Genomic DNA, 20,491 nt, shown 5'->3' with positions numbered 1-20,491 from the left:
AACCGCACGCTTTCTGGATCCTGCCACTATGAAAGCTGTGGGCTGAATGCTAACAAGATGATTTGCTGGATTCTGTGTCGAGTAAAAAAAAACAAAAAAAACAACGGAGTTTGTTGATTTGAACAGCGGAGCGCTAATAATTAAAAAAAAAAATTATATGTTGCAGATGGTTATTTATTTATTTGGTAAAAAAAAATCTGTTTAACAAACACAATGAATGTTCTGGTAATTATTACTGAATTATTATTATTTAGTAAATTTTATTTTTAATTCTTTATTAGCGATTGGTGTTATTTATATAAGAATTAAATAATAAAGATTATTTTGCAGATTTATAGAAAAAAATTTTGCAGAACAAACAAATGTTTATTTTCCAAAATAAATATGATTTTCTGTATGGTTTATTTATATTTATAATAGACCATTATTTATATATATAATATATATATATATATTTCTTTCTTAATAATACTGACTGAATGTGTTGTACAAATAAATAAATAAACAACAAAGTGCAGGTCGGATAAGCGGTAGAAAATGAGTGAGTGAGAGTGAGAATAAAGTGCAGGCTTTTTTTTTGCCCTTTTATTTACTGATTTATTTTTTTATTAGATTTTTAGATCTAAAAAAATGTAGATTTTTTTTTTAATGATGTGTTATATTTAGGATCAACAATTAAATAAATAAATACATTCATGTATTGTTTTTTTTTCTTCTTGTTTACATGTTCAAACTGAAAAGCTCTGCCTTTTGTCAAACATACAGAGAGAGAGAGAGAGAGAGAGAGAGCACCTGTGTGTGTGTGTGTGTGTGTGTGTGTGTGTGTGTGTGTGTGTGTGTGTGTGTGTGGAAGCTGACCACAGTCTCCTCAGTCTTTTGTCTGTGGATTGCAGAATGCATGATGTGACCTTTTTACCCTCTTCTACACCACTTAACTATTCTCCTCTTTAACCGTCCATGTTCCTGACCTAAAGAGTGTGTGTGTGTGTGTGTGTGTGTGTGTGTGTGTGTGTGTGTGTGTGTGTGTGTGTGTGTGTGTGTGTGTGTGCGTGTGTCTAAACAGGACAGGTTTCACTAATGTATGTGAGGTCATTTTATTCACTACACCCACACACACACACACATTCTGATTGTTACTTTTGCTACTCATCATTATTTATAATTCTCTCCATCCCCATAACCCTTTTCTTCCTCTAAATGACCCCGTACCCTCACCATCGTGACTCACCCCCCCCCCCCCCACACTCAACGCTCTTCCTCTCTCGAACCGTCTCTTCTCCTTGTTTGTCGTTTTTTTTTGTTAGCTTTGATGTCACGAGGCTTCAGCACATGACCTTTTAAAGCCGCCGGCAGATTGTTCTCATTTTCCTCATCTTTACCGGGAAATCTGTCGTCTCCGACCCGACCTCATTTGTTCTCTCGGATTGGCATGAAATCGACACCCACTTGTAGTTGTAATATCTTTTTTTTTTTCATCACTTTTTCTTTCCTTGTGTATTCCTTCCTTATGTCTCAGACCGACCTGCACACTACAGACCGAGGTCTGGGAGAGAGACCTGTGGCTTTTAAGGTCTCAGAAAACATACAATGAGTAAGCAAATAAATAAATAAATGAGAGAGAGAGAGAGAGAGAGAGAGAGAGAGAGAGAGAGAGAGAGTGAGAGTGAGTTTTGGTGTTTTTCAAAGAATTTTTTATAGAAAGGCAACTTTCTGTCTTTCCCCAGAGAGTCATCTTTTTACAAACCCAACTCCTTTTTCAGTGAAGTACAAAACAACATTCTGTCCGTCTTCGAAAGCGTTCGACACCATCAATCAACTCATAATGAATCAGTTAATTAAGGGAGAGATATTTAGAGAAAGTGAGTGAAAAAAATTTTACAGAGAGAGAGAGAGAGGTATTTTAGAGAGAGAGAAAGAAATAGAGGTGTTTTGGAGAGAGGGAGAGACGGAGAGCTGGGAACTTTAGAAAGTAAAAAAACAAAACAAAAAAAGAGACAGATGGAGAGAAAGAGATGTGTATTTTAGAGAGAGAGAGAAATTCAACCGGGATTTTGGAAACATTTCAGGATTAATGATGACGGTCAAACTTGTCCAGATGTTCAATGTTCAAATCTGAAGAAGAGGAATTTGAGCATCTTCCTGGCATAAAGGCGAACTGTCTCGTTTCCGCTGTAGCACAAAGCATGACTCGCCTTCTGACTTCTTCAGGACCGCCTACATGACTCTGAGACTTCATGACTCTCAGTAAACTCCTATTACACACCGTATCCCTGCTCGCCGGTTTAATTGCCACGCCCACTGAACATCCTTACGGATTTTCGGAGCAAGCGAGGACTTTTGATATACGACGTCTTTAATCCCGACTCTGTAATCCTCGTTGTCTGTGGATCGCTTTGATCTTTCAGCGGATCTCTAAGGATTTTTTTCATCTCTCTGATATTTGTCTTTACTTTGCTTTGGTGTTGGTTTGTTGTGGAAGAAATGATAATAATAATATAGCTTTAATAAACTACATCATTTAATAAACTTTACAAAGGTAATAAGTCGGATCCTGTTTATTCACTTTTCTGATATTTGTGTGTGTGTGTGTGTGTGTGTGTGAGAGAGAGAGAGAGAGAGAGAGAGGGAAAGAGAGAGAGGGAGGGAAAGAGAAAGCAAGAGAGAGGGAGGGAAAGAGAAAGCGAGGGAAAGAGAACGCGAGAGAGGGATAGAGAGAGAGGGAGAGAGAGAGCGGGAGGGAAAGAGAGAGAGGAAGAGGGCAAGAGAGAGGGAAAGAGAGGGGATGAAAGATAAATCAATATATTATTTATTTATATATTTATTTAATATAATCATATATATAAGTATATATATTTATTTAAATAGAAGCAATAATAGAGATTTATATATTTATTAAATATAAAGCAATATATATAGTTAGATATATTTTTCACTACTCCCTCTCTCTTTTATATATTTCTCTTTATCCTTTCCTCTCTCTTCTATATATCTATTCCCTCTAATCATCTATATATCTATTTAAAATACATCTATATCTATCTAAATCTCTATAAATCTCTTATATTTATATAATCTGATATAAACTGCTATTTATTTAAACTCTAAATCTATTATTTATATAAATCATATAAATCTATTTATATTTATATAAATCTATAAATCTATTAAATATAACTCTATATAAAACTATTTAAATATAACGCTATATAAACTATTTAAATATAACTCTATATATTTAAATATTTATTTATTATTTAGAAATATATATAATTATTTATTTATTTATTTAATATAAATCAATATATATTTATTTAAATATAAATCAATATATATTTATTTAAATATAACACTATATATTTAAATATATATTTATAAATATATTTATTTAAATATAAATCAATATATATTGTATTTAAATATAATCTATTTAAATATACTCTATATATTATATATATATAGTTATATATATATCTTTATTTAAATATATATATTAATATTGCAATATATATTGAAATATATATAAACTTTATATATATATGAAATTTTTTTTATATATATATATATATATATATATATATATAAAAAAAAATATTATTATTTTAAGCCCAAGGAGTCAAAATGATTTTGGCTAATGACTCTGCGTGACCTTTTCCAGAGGTGACCACTGGTTGTGTTTCTTTGCTGTAGGCAAGTTTTCAATCTTGTTTTCCGGAGCAAACGAGTGTCAGCCTGCTCATACAGTGTCACCTCCGACACAGGATTCGTTCTCCTAAACACACCACCGCTGGTTTTGAACAAGGCCAAATGGATAGTGCACCAATAGGAGTAAATATTTACATAGCATATTCATCTCAGTGCTTTATATGGTCAGAAATTGGTCAGAAATTGAATTAAAATGGGAATTCTGATACGTTTTTAGGGCCGTACTTAGATTCAAAGCTCGTAATTTTATTGAAGGTGGGAAGGGTGCCAATAATTTTGAGCAATTGTAATCCAATTTTTTTTCCCCATCTATCCTATTTATTGATTGATTTTATTTCTTATTTATTCACACCCTTATTAAATATTTGGTCAAATGATTTGTATTCAGAAGCTGAGTTTTTTTTTTTTTTTTTTTTCCTTTTTCTTTCTTTTTAAAGTTAAGAAAATAATTTGCAGAGAATTCGTTTGATTCCTTTGCTCCATTTTTGAAAGAAAATGTATTGATTAAAAAACCTGTTATTTATTATTAAAGAAATGATCCTATTTTTATTATTGCGCCTGCTCTTGAAGGGTGCCAATAATTTTGCCTTTGCCTGTTCTAATTGAATATCGACTGTTTTGTCCGTTTATTTCTGGATGTCTGTCATCGTGGCAGATTTCAGCGATGGTGTTTAGACGAGAGGATGAGAACGTTTTTCTACGATTGTACTTTGTACAGGGAAAAATAAAATAGCACTTGATGCAGCACACAGTTACTTTAAGTAAAGCAGAGGCTGAAAACACGGAGCTTCAGTAAAACAGTTAATATTGAACCCTAGATTGTTTTTGTAGAGGATCTGAGTTCTCGTGCTACACTTGTCTGATGATCTGGGGGAAGTCGTGGCCTAATGGTTAGAGAGTCTGACCCCTAACCCTAAGGTTGTGGGTTCGATTCTCGGGGCTTCAGCAAGGCACCGAACCCCCCAACTGCTCCCTGGGCGCCGCAGCATAAATGGCTGCCCACTGCTCCGGGTGTGTGTTCACGGTGTGTGTGTGTGTGCACCAAACTTAGATGTATGTCACATCACATCACGCCATGTCATGTCACGTCACTTAAAATGGCTAATATTGTGGTCTGAACACTAACCGGACACGTGGTGGCTCACGTGAGCAGAGCCAAGCCCACAGCAGAGCCCGTCTCATCACACAGCTGATGCGAGCTGACAGTTTGATGAGCCCTAAATCAGACAGGTACAAAATACACACCACTCTGTCGGTCATTAATGACGGCTATTAGGTTCGATACAAATACACTCCTCCGGTCACGCGTGCTCTCGGCGGGCTAAAACGCGGCGCTCCGTCATTTATCATGTCCGTGATATTTCCATTAGCTGCTCCAGTCCAAAAGATCAAAAGTAATTGAGGCTTCAGTGATGCAACATTTAGGTATTTTACTGCTGTGACAGACCAAATAACATCATGACAATAAGCTCATTTATTAGAAACTCTGCAAGTGCACAAAGGACGTATATTAAAGTGGTTATAGTAACGTTTTTCTTGTTGCTGTTTTTCCCTTTTGTTTTAATTCTAAGCTAAAACACAGTTCAGGAGGCAATTAGCTTTGAGCCGTAAGGAGATTTCCATTGACCCCAAACATCCAATAAAAATAGCAGAATATAAAATGGCGTTGGAATAAAATAACACGGTGAGTAAATAACTGTCTCCCTGAAAAACGTGAGTAACATCTGTATTTTCATTTATTTAAAAAAATATCCAAAATACAGAACATTGGGGAACATCTGTAGTGAATTTATTTATTTATTTATTTATTTTAAAATAAATCATTTAGCTAAAATATTATTGTTTATTTTCAAAACGCCGCTCATACTGACGTACGAATCAAGAATGCAATACGAGGTTTTTTCTTATTGCATTAAAATTGTAAAATGTAAAGTCTGTGACGTGACATCATGACATCATGTCTGAGAAATTCGAGCAATATTGCAGGTATTCCTTATTTCCAGATATTCCAGCTGTTAAGAATGCCCTGATACCGGAGACTCCTTCCATAATAGGTCAAACATTCGCAATCTCTTTTTAGTCTGTTTGTACCGAGGGTCCGTCGTACCACTCGTCACGTACGTTGCTATAGAAACGTTAACGTCTAAGCGTCAACTCGTTAATAATCCGACCTTTGATTTGCAGCTGGATTTGCTTCTAGATGATGATTATAAAAACTGGCTAAATTCTTGGCTCAAAGACAAATGTACCTGTCCATGATTTATTACTTTGGATAACAGCATCATTTGTAGCGAAGGTCAAATGAAGAAGCTAGAGAAGATACTAAGCTATTAATAGATTTTTTTTTAAATGTTATTAGCATTCAGGTGTGAAATATGAGTTTATAATTTCGACGGATGCCGTCGGTTCGTGTTCGTCTGCAAAATCCATGAAGCTTGGACTGGACTTTTATAATGCAGCGGATCTCTGAGACAAGTTTAGTAATTAAATCATTACACGGTATGTAAGACACAATCATTTACCGTCAAATAGTTTAGGGTCAGTGTTGTTAGTCGCTGGTGGGACTTCTGGTCATTGCCCGTCCGTGTCCGTGTCTGTCTGATGCAGCGTTATGCCATGAACTCAAGTGCTTGGTGCATTGGTTTGTTTGTTGTTCCAAACGCTTTTTCGAGCGTAGCTGTAGCACTTAACAGCCGTGTTTTTAATAATTAACTGATACATGCTTAAATATAAATGGAGGAACGAGTGGATGAATTTGCAATGAACTGGATCGATTATATAGCAGCAAGGTGATGCATTTATATTTGTATCCAGGTGACCGAAAAACCCCAAAGAGGAGCCAGACTCTAAAGGGAGCCCATTTATATCTGGAAAGGCACAAGAGTAAACAAGAGGAAAGAAAAGCAGTTCTATTTGGTATTTGTAAGTAGTATGCTTCTTTAGGAAGGTGGTAGTGGTGACTTAATTAACTGCTATGACTTTGCATGGTTGATCAGAAGGTCAGAGGTTCAAGTCCCAGCCCTGCGATGCTTCAGAGTTCTCGAGCAAGGCTCTTAACCTTCTCTGATCCACGGGTGCTCTATCATGGCTGACCCACTTTATGCTCTGTCCACAACTTGAAGGGATGTTGAGAATGAGCAGATTAGGAATGAGATTCTAACAGAATCGTGAGCATAAGATTAGATTTATGGTCTTAACCGTGACAGTGTTGCAGGGGTTGAAAAATTTCTGAGCAGTAAATAGAAGCAAATAGTTTGTGCAAGCTGTACCTAGCAACAGATGAGCTATAGTCAGTAATTGCTTAGTGATCTTCCTGTTCTGCTTGTTTAAGTTCCCTTGTGAATCCCTCATCCTCTTCATATCAGAGTGATGGGAGGGGTTGAGTGAGTGAGTGAGTGACAGGTCTGACAAGGGAGAGGCTCAGAATCAGGCTGTTTACAGCACGCGGCAATCTCTTCGGTCACTTAATACTGCACAGCACTAGCATGGATCCGTCTCTCTCTCCCTCTCACACACTCTCTTCCTCTCTCTCTGTTTGCTCCTTATCTTCGTTTCTCACTGTTCCCTTCTGTGTATTCTCCATCAATCTTCTCTCTCTCTGGCTGGGAGGAGCAGGTGTAGTCCTGCCTCTCTCTCTCTCTCTCTCTCTCTCTCTCTCTCTCTCTCTCTCGCTTGCTCACTCTCAGATCCTCCTCTGCCTCTCTCTCTCGCTCGCTCGCTCACTCTCAGATCCTCCTCTGCCTCTCTCTCCCCCTCGCCCGGCGTCGGCAGCAGCTGCTGCACGCCAGACAGGAGAGCGGCATCCCTTTGCGATGACACTGTCTCAGTCCTGGGACAGCGAGGTACAAACAAACAAATAATTAAGAAGCCCTGCATTCAGACTGGATGGCAGTATCGGATAAAGAGAACATGAGGAAGACCTGAGCTCAGGGATTTTTTTTTCTTATTCCTCTCCTCCTTCTCGCTCTCCTAATTTCTCTCTTTACTGTCTGTCTCTAGCACCGTCCCTTCCCCCTTCCTGCTTCTCTTGCTCCCTCACGCTGCGTTCTCCCTCCCTCCCTCTCTCTCTTTCTCTCCCTCTCCCTCGTTTTCTCAGTGGCGGAATGTAGCGGAGGACTGAGCGCACACTCGTTCGCTCCGTGCTGCATGAACAGCAGTGGGACATGGCTCGGATGCTGCTCAAGCAGGAGAACGGATTTATCCTCCCTATGGATTTGATCGCACGCTAAACGCTGACCTTTGCTGGCTTTGCGGACTTCACCTCTGCTCGCTCTGCCGAATTTGTTCGTCTGCTTCATCCTTGAGGAAAAGATTTGGGTTACTCTTCCTTTTCATACACATGGTATCTGTAGGAGGTTAGCCCTGGGAGAGGGTGCTACGAATCTCGGCCGCTTGTTGGATGGTCTGACTCTATGGGATATGCAAAGCTGAGTCAGCGAGTGATAACAGGAGCTTAACAGGAGTCACGGAATTAGACAGTGGCCAAGCTGGGAGAAATGGGAGAAAAAAACTGAGCCCTGCTGGAAACCGGCTACTCGTCTGCAAATCATCGAAGGAATCGTAAAATTATAGGATTGTTTCTGACAGGTCAGATGCCTAGTCTAAAAGACAGGATTTGAGGAGTGGTAACACAAGAGTGTGCTGCTGCACCGAGCTCTGCCGAGCGCCTCCTCGCAGACGCATCCGCTCTCTGCATTCCTCCCATCTCGCTCCACCCCTCCGTCCGGCGTCTCCCCTTTTTTCTCTGCCTATTCCATTTGTCCTTGGAACCAGAATCCTTTCCAAGTCCATCTACTCTTCTGCATCTCCTGCTTCTGGAACAGGACTAAAAGGATCGTCCCACGTTGGATTCTGCCAGCCCTGGTTTTTCGACCTCTGGAATTCTACTGTGTGTCTGTGTGTGCGCGTGTGCGTGAGCTTGAGTGTGTGTGATTTGCATTTGCGGCATTGAGTGTCTGTGCTTTAAGAAGTGATGGTTGTTTGTTGTCGGTGAGTATTTGCATCTGAGTGAGTGTTCTGCTGGGATTTCTTGATTCTTTTTTTCATCCGATGTTCAACACCATGATCCATGCTTCTGTGATCCTCCTGTGCCTGCTGAGTGCCCGACCCTGGGGTTAACCCTCTCTAAACCCGGGGCAGGATGAGCGACACTTCTGGAGCTGTGACCACCTCAGGGGTGGTGATCCTGGAGGAACCAGAGGTCGGTGGGGCTTCTGGGGAACGTCAGGGTGGAGAGCGTGCTGGAGCTTTTAGGTGCGCCTTTTGGCCGAGACAGCAGACTTGGCTGTGTGTAGTTCCCCTCCTGATTGGCTTTGTAGGTCTCGGCCTTAGCCTCATGCTGCTCAAATGGATTGTTGTGGGATCTGTGCAGGACTATGTACCCACAGACCTGGTGGATGCTAAGGGTATTGGCCAGGATCCAATATTCTTATCCAAGCCAAGCGCTCTACCCAAGGGCCAAGATAGCACCACTTCCCCCACCACCACAACCACCACTGTATCCTCAACCATCTCTACTATTACCACAGCAGTGAGGGGCAAAACTCGAACAGCAGCACCTCCTAATGCCAACCCTAGGGATGGAGGTTCCTCTGGCAGCCAAGTGACGCAGAAGACCACTACAACAACTGCCTTCACAGGCCGGACATCCACCTCCACCCCATCTTCATCCAAACCAACCGTCCTCAATGACTCAACCCGTGAGCACTCAACCACAGAGAGGCCGGCAAACACTCCAGCTCGGACCCACGTCAGCCGCAAGACACGTGAGTCCTGTCATCTGTCAGTGTTTCCTGCTGCTCTGGGCTTAGTTGGGTTTCTTGTGTCAGTATTAAGATGTGTTGTGAATTTTTATGGGCTGGTTTATCTCGAGAGTCTCATTTTTATCGATTAACTTCATACTATTTTTACCAGTGGTTATGTGTAGAAACATTACAACTTTTGTGTACTTATTATTTTCATACGGGGTATGGTCCAAATTTTGTTGCTAAAACATGCTGGAAAAAAGGTGTGTGTGTTTGTAAAGTGAAATCCCTGCCTGTTAGGACATCTAGGTCACAGAGCATGTCAGCTAGGTGTTGGCATTGCTGGAGCAGAAAGGGAGGGCCTTGTCCAAGGGCCCAACTTCGAAGGTCTTGTGCTGCTGGGAATTTAACTTGTGCCATAGAGGTCAACAGCCTCGAGCCTTAACCACTGAGCTGCTACTGTACTCTTACTTTATTCCTTCTGTTATAAAAACCTTTTTTTTTTTTTCTTCTTTAAGGCACTAGAGAAAACCTGCCTAATCTTTCTCTAATACAATCTGCTTTCAGTTATATGTGTAAGGATGTAAGAAACAGAGTAAGAATTTAACTTAAGACATTCAAGCAAATGATGTGCAGATATATACAGGTGTATATATACAGTATGTATATATATATATATATTTATATATATATATATATATATATATATATATATATATATATATATATATATAATATATAGAGTTACAGATGTAGGTTAGCTTGTACAATATAATAAGTGAGAACACATAAGCCTTCCTCTCTCTCTCTCTCTCTCTCTCTCTCTCTAGACTGTGAACACTGGGTTCATTTCTGCTTTGCTTACTCATTACAGTAGAGTTTTTTAAAAACAAATCAGCCAGAAGCCAGTTGTGATTAAGCTATAAAGTGGTTCCTGATGAAGACATTATATATGTTTTGACTGGTCGCAACACTGGGGTTGTAACAACAGTGTTTCAGACTCTTTACATCGCTTCTTTTTTTTTATACACATATTTTTATATACACATACAGACAGTAATGCTACAGTTCTTTTGAATGGTCCGGCCTCTCGGAGTGTTTCAATTTGCGCATGAGAACATCTTTGGGGACTAAACACGTGGTCCTGTTTGAACAGTAATCTTGGTGTCTGTTTATTTAGACAATGTACATTTTGTTCTATATCAGCCAGCTGCCATATTGCATTTGCTCTCTCTTGTGAATATTTTGTGCTAACCGACTGATTTCATACCCGATTTCAGGGGTCCAAGCACTCATAACAAGTATCTCCCTCACTGGCTGAGTTCCTGTCAGCTTTCGTAGATCGATATTGAAAGATTATTAATGAGTAAATGAAATTAATGCCCAGGTTTTGAGAGGAAAGATGACATTTGTGCCGTTGTTCCTGCTGAAAGTCATGCTTTTATAATAATTGACTTAATCAGGCCAATAACACATTCATCAAAATGGGGGGAATGGATTAAAGTCTTGTATCATACACGCCTAACAAATTTGGTCCGAACATGCATAAGCACGGCAGAGATTTGGCCTGAGATGCAAGCGTTTCCGTCGCACAATTCCCGCCGCTCTTCCGAGACGTCTGCGAACCATCCGGAAGTGTATCCAATCAAATGCATTGTTTCTCCTCTTATGACAACAAAATCACAGCCTGACATTTTCTAATGTAAGAGCATCTGGAGAAGCTGGCAAGAACTGCCATCCGACGTTGTTCAATCATGTAAATAATCTCATTTTAAAGGATTATGTCGAATACCCAGTTAGGTTTCTTACAGAATTTGGATTACAGTAAATCTTCCAGGCACAGAACTAACAATACCTCAAAAACCCAGCCACCTACAGTACAGTACCTCGCTTGTCATATCTCGCACGTATTTATCTGGATCACCAGCTTGTGCTTTAGAGGGGTTTGACATCAATCATCTCATTTAACATCTTTGCATACAGTTAACCCAAGACCGTGGGACGTGAACGCTGAATTATAACAACACAGAGACCTCACTCTTGGATGTTATCGCTCTCCCGATGCAGCTAAAAGGATCTCCTTTGGTGCTTAGTCTTGAATTTTTGATCTGAGTATCTCATTCTGGCCGAGTGTGATTCACCGGCACTCTGTGAGATTACTTTGGTCTGCCTGTGCTTGATCCAGATTAATTTGCCATCACTCCTGAGATGGGGCAAAAATGCAGCAGTCCAATAAGAAATTTAATATACTGCCACGTTTACTTTAGTATCACAGCTGAAAAAACGAAGAAGCCTACTTCACAAACATGTCGACATCCAATGGTGTAATAATTTATACAATTTCAACAAGCCTTTAGTTTTTTGACAAGGTATATCCTTAAGGTATAGCTCCATCACAGGGCACACACACACTCTCATTCACTCACACACTCACACACTACGGACAATTTTCCAGAGATGCCAATCAACCTACCATGCATGTCTTTGGACCGGGGGAGGAAACCGGAGTACCCGGAGGAAACCCCCGAGGCACGGGGAGAACATGCAAACTCCACACACACAAGGCGGAGACGGGAATCGAACCCCCGACCCTGGAGACCTTTTCAGACATGTGCATCCAAATTGGTAGACTACCTGAAAGTCATACTGTATATTGTACATGTCTTCCAAATTCTGCATTATTATATCATGTTACTTATGCCTTTCAGCACCGAAGCTCTTGGGTTATGCATCAACCGTTAATGTGCATACTCATTTATTATTAAATGTCCTAATCATTTATTAATATGAAATACTGCTACGAAATAGTCTTTAGTTTTAGGATCATGTCCCAACACGCATTTGATAAACTGCTAGTACACTGAGTATAAGGAGTCAACCGAATCAAATGCATCGTTTGCACCTGGCAATAAAGCCTTTAGTTCTTGGTGAGTCTATAGCTGAGGTCAGAGGTATTTACAGATAGCGTGTCCACTGTGTCCAAGTCATCACTGTGATATTACCTGCCCCACAGGGCTCCATGAGGATAAGCTAGACTTCCATCTTGCACTTCCTGATTAATGCAAGAGCTCCAGTTGGTAAACGCCCACACCCGCTGGCACAGTATAAAATTTGCATTTTATAAGCAAACGAGACCTAAGGTCGTGACAGAGCTGCTAGCCTTTGTCTTCGAAAATGCTTTACTTGATCCATATGCTTATTTCGTAGTCTTTATTTACCTCCTTGGAAGAAACACAACCGCAATCATATGGGAAAATGATCTGGGTGGATCAATGAACTTAAGTGTGCTCTGTGTTTGTGTTTTTGAGCTAATGCATAATGTGTGCAGCTGTTTATTAATGACCCATGAACCATGACAGTACAGTTGCAGCTGTTCCTCTTTCACTAGCGCTATATTAGTGCTAGACTAGCTGCTGTCTAAGAAGCTAGGGATGTACATACAGCACATACAGTAGACGTACGTGCGGCAATCAGTTTTCCTATATCGGCATGCCCAGATGTGCTGTATTCCTTTTTATCTCTTTCTCTTGAGGTTAATACGGCAAAAAGCAATTCTAGCTTGTTGCGGAAAAACGGCAAAGCCCTCCATCCTGATGACTTTCCTGTGGCAGAAAACGTGATTGCCGCTTGACCTTTGACTGAGACCAAGCAGTGACAACGGAGACTACTTAACATCTTGTTCTAGAGAGAGATGGGAACTACAGTCGGAAAATGCAGCCGTTGTCCAATCAGACCAATCAGCTCGAAGAGCGGCGTGATGTAATTAGCGATGCTGATACAAATAGTAACTATACAGCAGTTTAGATCATTGGACTATAAGCAAAAAAAAAAGGGGGGGGATAGGGGGCAGAACTGCTCTCTATACCTCCTCCTTAAAGTCACGAGAGACTTCGTAATTGGCAAAGAAGGAAGGCATACAAGCTCTAATCCGACCGAGCCGTGATCTGCCTTGCCGGGATCCGCGTCAGTCAGAAAGGACTCCATCTGAACTCCATCGATCAGAGCACTTATCCCATACCATCAGCAATAGAATCGAATCCGGTCGCCATATCATCAACCTCGGAGAAGTGCGACTGAATCGTCTTTTTCTTTTCCGAGATGAGTGCTGTGTTAATGGCCATCGATTTTTATTTATTTATTTATTTTTCTTTCTTTCACTCATTGCATGCCGTAAGCTGGACGAGCTCTTCTTTCTTACAGGTCGCTCAATGTCAGATACTGACCGTTACCCATTAACCATGCCTTAGCCTGTTTTATTTTATTTTTTTAGCCATGATTAGTTAATTATCCTCTGCAATCTTTTCCATCTTCTCCATTCATCTGAAAGCAGCGACTTGTTTGTCCCACCATGTTCCCCTTCGTGTTCCTTTTAGCGGTGGCTACAGAGGCAAAGAACCCAACTCCGGCTCCATTAAAGCACGTTTTCACGACAAGAGCGTCTCAATAAAACTTAATGTCACCTTGATTTATCCTTATGAGTCATCTCGGCGAGGGAAGCGGCCCCTAAAATATTAATGAAGAGAAAGAGAAACATATTCAATATGTAGAGGATGACTTGAATAATTGACGAAGGCAGGCGCTGACGAATTATCTGGAGGAGGAAGAGGAGGAGGAAGGGAGGAAAGATGAAAGAAAGAACGGGCGATTAAAACATCCTGGGCCACTTCGAAAACAGGTTCCTGCTCAAGAATCCCGTCGAGGTTTTTCCCAAAGCTCCTCAAAGTTGGAGACGATGAAAGGTTACAAAGTGGCTTAACGCCGGTCCCGATTCCTCTGGTCAGAGGCGCTTTGATAAAGAATTCGACTTAAATTAATGAAGATTTGTGTGCGAGAGAGCGCTTAAAGTGCTCAGGATGAGCTCCGGGGATGTTTGAACTGCTGCGTTCTATTGAAATTTTCATACTGAGACTTTTTTCAACCTCATTTTACCCTCTGTGACCAAACGCCTTTCTAATATCCTCGTTTCGACGAGTCAGCCCGATTATGAAAGCTTATTGTCGTGTCCAGTTATTAGTTGTCTTTTAATATCTCTCTTGAGTCGCAGTTTTTGAGTTCATGAGTCATAATATGGTAGAAACACCGGCTGTAATCATGTTCCAGGAGAGCCTTTCTACTTTCTTCTGCTTTTTCGAGTTCAAAACACGACCCTCTTGCATCTTAAGAGCGATTTTGATAAATGAAACGCTTCTGATTGTGTTTGCCAAGGAACAAAAGCGCTTCTCGGGTTCCCTGAATTAACGGCTGTTTAAGACGCCATGACAGAAGATGCATGTGCTGTTTAAAATAAAACAACGAGCAATTTATTTGTCACGCCTCGAGGCGACCAGAAGCGGACTGAGCTTCGTCTTCATTAGCCCAGGATTCGTTTCTGGTTCCAGCGTTCGGGCGTCGAGATCAATCATAACGGAGACCATCATCATCGTAGACGCCGCTTTATAATTGAGATTTCATTCCTGTTCGCTTTCAGTACTGCACACTTATGACGTCCTATTTAACCGACTTCAACCAAGCGTCACATCCCGCCTCAGGTCCTGGTGCAAGTTACACATCACGTGAAAATAAAATGGGGGGTGTCACCAAATCCTAACAAATGTTTTGCTTTTGGATTAGCATCAGATTAGATTGGATTCCAAACTTCCTGGACATGTCAACCATTAATCCAGGAAATGACACAGATTCTTTGTCAGTCTCCGTATCCACTCGACAAGTCGGTTCCAAGCTGTTACACATCCAAACACTAACAAAACATCAGGACCGGTTTATTTTGTGGTGCTCCAGGCAATTTATGATGTATAAACTTCCCTGGGTCTTCTGTTGGAGCTCGGGCCAATCAGAGACCTCCCTGAATCGGCAGCAAAGTGTTGGTTGGTCTTTTGTCCAATTGAGAGTTTTGTTTTGATTCATGTTTCGTCTGCAGACTCGTTCCGTCGTCGGTCGTCGGCCTCACGTCTCCCGATCAGCGTCAGATGTATTCAGGTTCATATTTATTAGTTGGTGTGGTGGTGTTTTTGCTTGAAGGACTAAACACCCCCCACAGCAACTAAAAAATAACACCCCACAGCAAGTGGGGAAAAAATCCCGAAGGAATGTGGTAGCCTAGTGGTTAAGGTGTTGGGCTACCAATCGGAAGGTTGTATGTTCGATTCCTATGTCCACCAGGTTCCCACCGCTGGGCCCCTGAGCAAGGCCCTTATCCCTCAATTGCTCAGTTGTATAAAAATGAGATAAAAATGTAAGTCACTCTGGATAAGGGCGTCTGCTAAATGCTGTAAATGTAAAAAAGATGCTCCACAGCAAACAAAAAACACCCCACAGCAAGTGAAAAAAATGCCCTAAAACGCTCAAAGAACTCCACAAAGCAAGCAAAAAACGACCCATAAGTGAAAAAATCCTCACGGCAAGTGAAAACCACTTCAAGCAAATAAACACCCCACTGCGAGCAACAGCACCTGACACCTAAAGAAAACACCCCACAGCAGGCAAAATATTTGACGTTTTGGATGATCTTAACTTTTCGTCTCTCCAGATAGAACCAAACAATAACCAACGATTAGCCGTATTGTGCTACCGTAATTAACGTAGACCGGAAATCAAATTCGTTTGCTCGCGCTCGTCGGTTCAACGAAGTTCCACACAGCCGCAGCAAATTAATCTGGAGTTGCTGTGTTACAGCGCTCTCTAAAGCTCTGAAGGTGAGCAGCTCTGAGGGTGAGGTAATGATTCTGGCCTCCTGCCATTCAGCGAATCAGATTTAACCAACACACATGATTAGGCATGAGTAGTGTTTTACCTAGCGCTCGTCAGGTGGAGGCGCTGCACCGCGCTGCTTCTCCTCCCTTTCTCCTCCTCTCCTCACCTCTGAGACACAAACCCAGGCCATATGCTGCACTTCCTTTCATCCCTTTCAATTTCTTTCAATTTATGTGGCTTTAAAAGGGACATACGGTCATCCCCGTGCTCGGGCACTAACAGCAGCGGCGGTTAAACTAACAGAGCGTTTCACAACGTGTGGCGATGATGCCGCAAGTTCCACATGCAGACACTCTTACTCGTTCCGGATGAGCACATAAGCAGTAGTGTTTGTTTCCTATTTCTCGCTCGAGTGTGTTTACGGGCGTTCACGTCGCTCTTTAGCAGCAGAAGAGTCGCCTTGTCGAACGTCATCCACTTCTCTAAAAAACACTCGACTTTGACAGCTTTTGAGATTAGATTGCGTTTTCGGAAACTGCTCTGCTTTGGGGAATAGCCAAACAATCCGCACGCGTGAAAGTAAACGAACCGTACCGGTGGACGTCTTCTGAATTACCTGTGCATGCTCCTTAGCTCTTAAAATCACGCTGAAAGCAAAGTGGGCTGCGTCTCGAACAACTCCCTTAGCAGTGAATCTGTGTATCGTGTACAAAATGGGGCTCTTGTAAAGATTCTGGCTTTGGCGGAATTTCCTCCTCCGACTGTTGCAAAGCTGTTGAACCTTGAGACTCCTTCTATAAATAATAAACAAACAAACAAACATCACTTGATGGAAAAATCATCACCACACATCAATGATTATTAATGAGACCTTTCTAGAAATTTCCAGACTTTCTAGACTCATTGCTTCGTGCGGAATTCTGAGTCCGTCAAACTTTTTAAACCAGTCGATACCGACGTGCGACGGATTACGATGATTACTGAACACGTGACTTTTTTTTTTTCGTCACCGCAGCAAATTCGGCACATGAATGCTGAACCTGAGGATGTGGACAAACGGCCTCACGGCTCCGATGGCAGATTAAAAACGGGTGGACGCACCTACACACACACACCTACACACACACTGAGGCTGACCTCTGAGCGAGGCTGATGGATGGTGTAGCTCGCTGCTCTCAGCAGGCTGGTCGGTGTGTATATGTGATGAGCGTGTGTGTGTGTGTGTGTAGGCTGTGTTTGTGTGTGGCGTGTTCCTGCTGAGAGGTGGGATTGAGAGCCTGTCAGCATGTGAGCTGTCACTTTTCACATCCAGCCATCTGGGTTCAGGTTGCACCTGCTGGGCTTTCCATTTCCCCGTTTTCAGTTTGCAATCCAACTTGAAACACATTAAGATTTCTGATTCTGTATTACTTTTAGGAGGTTGTTCACGTTTGTGGCGGCCAAACAGGCTCGACTTTTGCTGCAACGACGTTCACGATGCCACTCGGAGCGGTTTTTGTGCAGAAAACTACACAGATCGTCCAAGTTGTAAGCACGGGAATCTTTTTTTTTTTTTTTTTCTAGCGGTGAAGATGAGTATAATTCTTACCTGTGAGAGCTTCTATTTTTTTTTCTTGTTACGAGGATGTCACATGACGCGTCTCGAACTAAATCTACAAATAATGGTTCATTTCATTGGTTCTGATTCTGTTTGGTTTGTTGAAATATTCTGATCTTATTTGGTCCGTTTAATTGACACCGGCTCTATTTGGTTTGTTTAACCGACTCCACTTCGGTTTGATTCATTTAATTATTCTGATACTGTCCGGTCCCTTTAATTGATTCCGATTCCTTTTTAGTTAATTTCTTGATTCTACTCGGTCCGTTTATTTGACACCTTTTAAAAGCCTCTAGACGTGCGACACTAAAGACTAAACACCAACATACAATATTTATCTGTTGTCATTCTCCATCATCAACCTGCAAACATCCCACGGTTTCGTGCCGAATCTCCTCCTGATGAGAGCGAAGAGGAGAAGAAGCGAGAGAATCACGAGTCGTTATCTTTTCTCCTGCGTTCCTCTTTATTTATTTATTTATTTATTTATTTTTTGTGATCCTGCTTTTGCAACCCGGCTTTTCTCCATCACAATACTCCGGCTCACTCGTTCACCCGTAATTCAGTGCTTTAATCTAAAATTACAGTGCAGGATCCTCCGCTTCCATGGGCCCGCAGCTTTAATTATACATCCAACACTGTCATTTAGATCGGATTAGCATTCGTGTTTTCGCCTCAACTTCTTGGCGTAATTTTCCCGCATGAATGATGGCGACCTGATTCAATATTATTCCACTTTAAGGATGAATAGTATTGTAATATTTTTTTATATTATACATGTATATCTTGAACGGATCTTCACCGCACGCTCGCGTGTTTAGCGGTGGAAGTGAAAAGCGGAATCCGAAGCCGAATCGACGCCGGCTTTACGTTTCTATCCACATTCTAAAGGATATTTGGAAAAGCGACCTGATGCTAACGCGTTGTCGCGTTAAACCTAACGTAGACGGTGACAGAAATAAAGCGCGCCCTAGATGCTAAGAAGTAAGTAGATCTCGAGACGGAACCTTCCACAAATCTGACACTGATGGAGAGCGAGCAGGCGAGTGGTAGAAGCTGGAGGGCGAATCGTTGCGAACTCGACTTCATTTCCATCTCTGACTGTCAGGTCCTGATCCACATCTCCATGTAGTTTGTCTTTTTGAAAAAGAATAAGACGAATAACGATAAGAACTGGATGACTCTAAAGAACCAATTTCAAATAAAGAAGGCTTCTCTTGATAGTTAAGGTTAAGAAGGTCAAGATCTTTGCCTTCTAGAGACTTCTGCTATAAATTTCTAGAAAGATTTATTTGATTTGATTTCTAAGCAGGAGCCGATCTACCGAAATATATATTGAACGATCATGTCAGTAAGGTTGTGTTCAAATTTTCTGGAATGCCACCCCCCTCCCCCCAATCGATTAGCTTCTACCAAACGGTGTACAGTGACGTCTTCACCAAACGTTGCTATGCAAATTCTACAGTGCTAAAAATCCATTGCGTTCTTTTCAGCAAGTCATAGAGGAACAGAGTCATAGAGGAACACGTCCTTTTTTTCCCTCCCTATGGAGTGTCTTAGCGTATCACTAGCAGCACGATCGATATCCTTCACTCCTGGATGGATGCAGAAGCTAAAAGGAAAATGGGCTCTCGTGCTGATGGAACAGAAACATCTCTGGGCCTCATCCTTATCTTGGTGACAGCAGGGGAGGGCTGAGAGACTTCAGAAAAATAAGAGAGAGAGAGAGAGAGAGAGAGAGAGAGAGAGAGAGAGAGAGAGATCTTTTATTTATGAAGACAAATGGCAGAAATCCAGCACATCGGGATCGGATGACGGACATCAGTGAGACGGGAAGAGAGGAGCAACGTCTTCACCACTGGAGACATGGCTCTCACTGCCAAGCTACAAGCCACTTATGAAACGAAGCCACAGGCTAACCAGCAACGTTGTGATCCACCTCTTACCGCGCCTGACCCCCTAGCCTACGTTTTCGCTGCGCCCGTCTCTCGCTCTGTCGTCCTTGCACTCATTTTACGCCTTCTTTATATCTTTATCAACTCCAGCGATGTCGAGTTCTTAAATCCGATCGGTCGACGGTAACACCATCTCAGGAAGTAAAGCAAATCACAGGTTCATGTAATAGGCATGTCGTTATACGTGATGGATAAAAGTCAGACAATGAACTCCGTTTAGGGAAGGAGTCTCCGGTGTCGGTCATTTGTAACGCAGGAAAAAGCTGTTTCTTTATTTTTCTAAAGAGATAGTTCAGGAACCAATCAGAAACCAAACACTCAGCCCGATGAGGGGAACTGCCTCACGCGTGTTTTGGTCACGTTACGTCACGTGTAGCCCCGCCCCCCCGAAATAAGCGAAATCAAAAAGTTAGCACAACATTGACATGTCATATATCAAAACACTCAGCACGATGAGGGAAACTTGCCAGGGGCAAGCACCATTCACATTGTCTTCAGGAAATGTACATTCTAGTTATTGAATGTTGTTATAAACAGATTAAAAAAAGTATGATATGCAGAGGTTAGGATCGGTTATTACAGTCACTTCTTCTGAGTTTTTCCTTTAATATGTCAAGTGTTTTTCTTCCAACTTGACTTTTATCTTGTGCTCCAAGTAAATTTGGGCCACCAGCTCTCGTCTGCACACAGGTAAGACCTTTAGTTTTTAACACACTTTTATGCTAGCAAAGTTTCAACTTTTTTCTCCGAGTTCTCTTTTAGCACTTTGTGTTTCACCTCAATTTGGCCTGAGGAGAGTGGTA

General features: G+C 41.5%; 1 protein-coding gene across 1 annotated transcript in view; it reads left to right on the top strand.

Moving 5' to 3' along the window:
• Positions 1 to 7,405: 7,405 nt before the first annotated feature.
• LOC113655329 (pro-neuregulin-3, membrane-bound isoform) overlaps positions 7,406 to 20,491 on the top strand; it is a 273,198-nt gene continuing 260,112 nt past the window's right edge. The window contains exon 1 of the mRNA XM_027165818.2: positions 7,406 to 9,467. Within this exon, the coding sequence (XP_027021619.2) occupies positions 8,843 to 9,467 (625 nt within the window). The 5' untranslated portion in view covers positions 7,406 to 8,842. The remainder of the gene's footprint in view (positions 9,468 to 20,491) is intronic.

The sequence above is a fragment of the Tachysurus fulvidraco genome, chromosome 4, assembly GCF_022655615.1.
Source record: "Tachysurus fulvidraco isolate hzauxx_2018 chromosome 4, HZAU_PFXX_2.0, whole genome shotgun sequence".
In the NCBI taxonomy this organism is placed as follows: Eukaryota; Metazoa; Chordata; class Actinopteri; order Siluriformes; family Bagridae; genus Tachysurus; species Tachysurus fulvidraco.
This window is presented reverse-complemented; position numbering and strand designations above follow the sequence as displayed.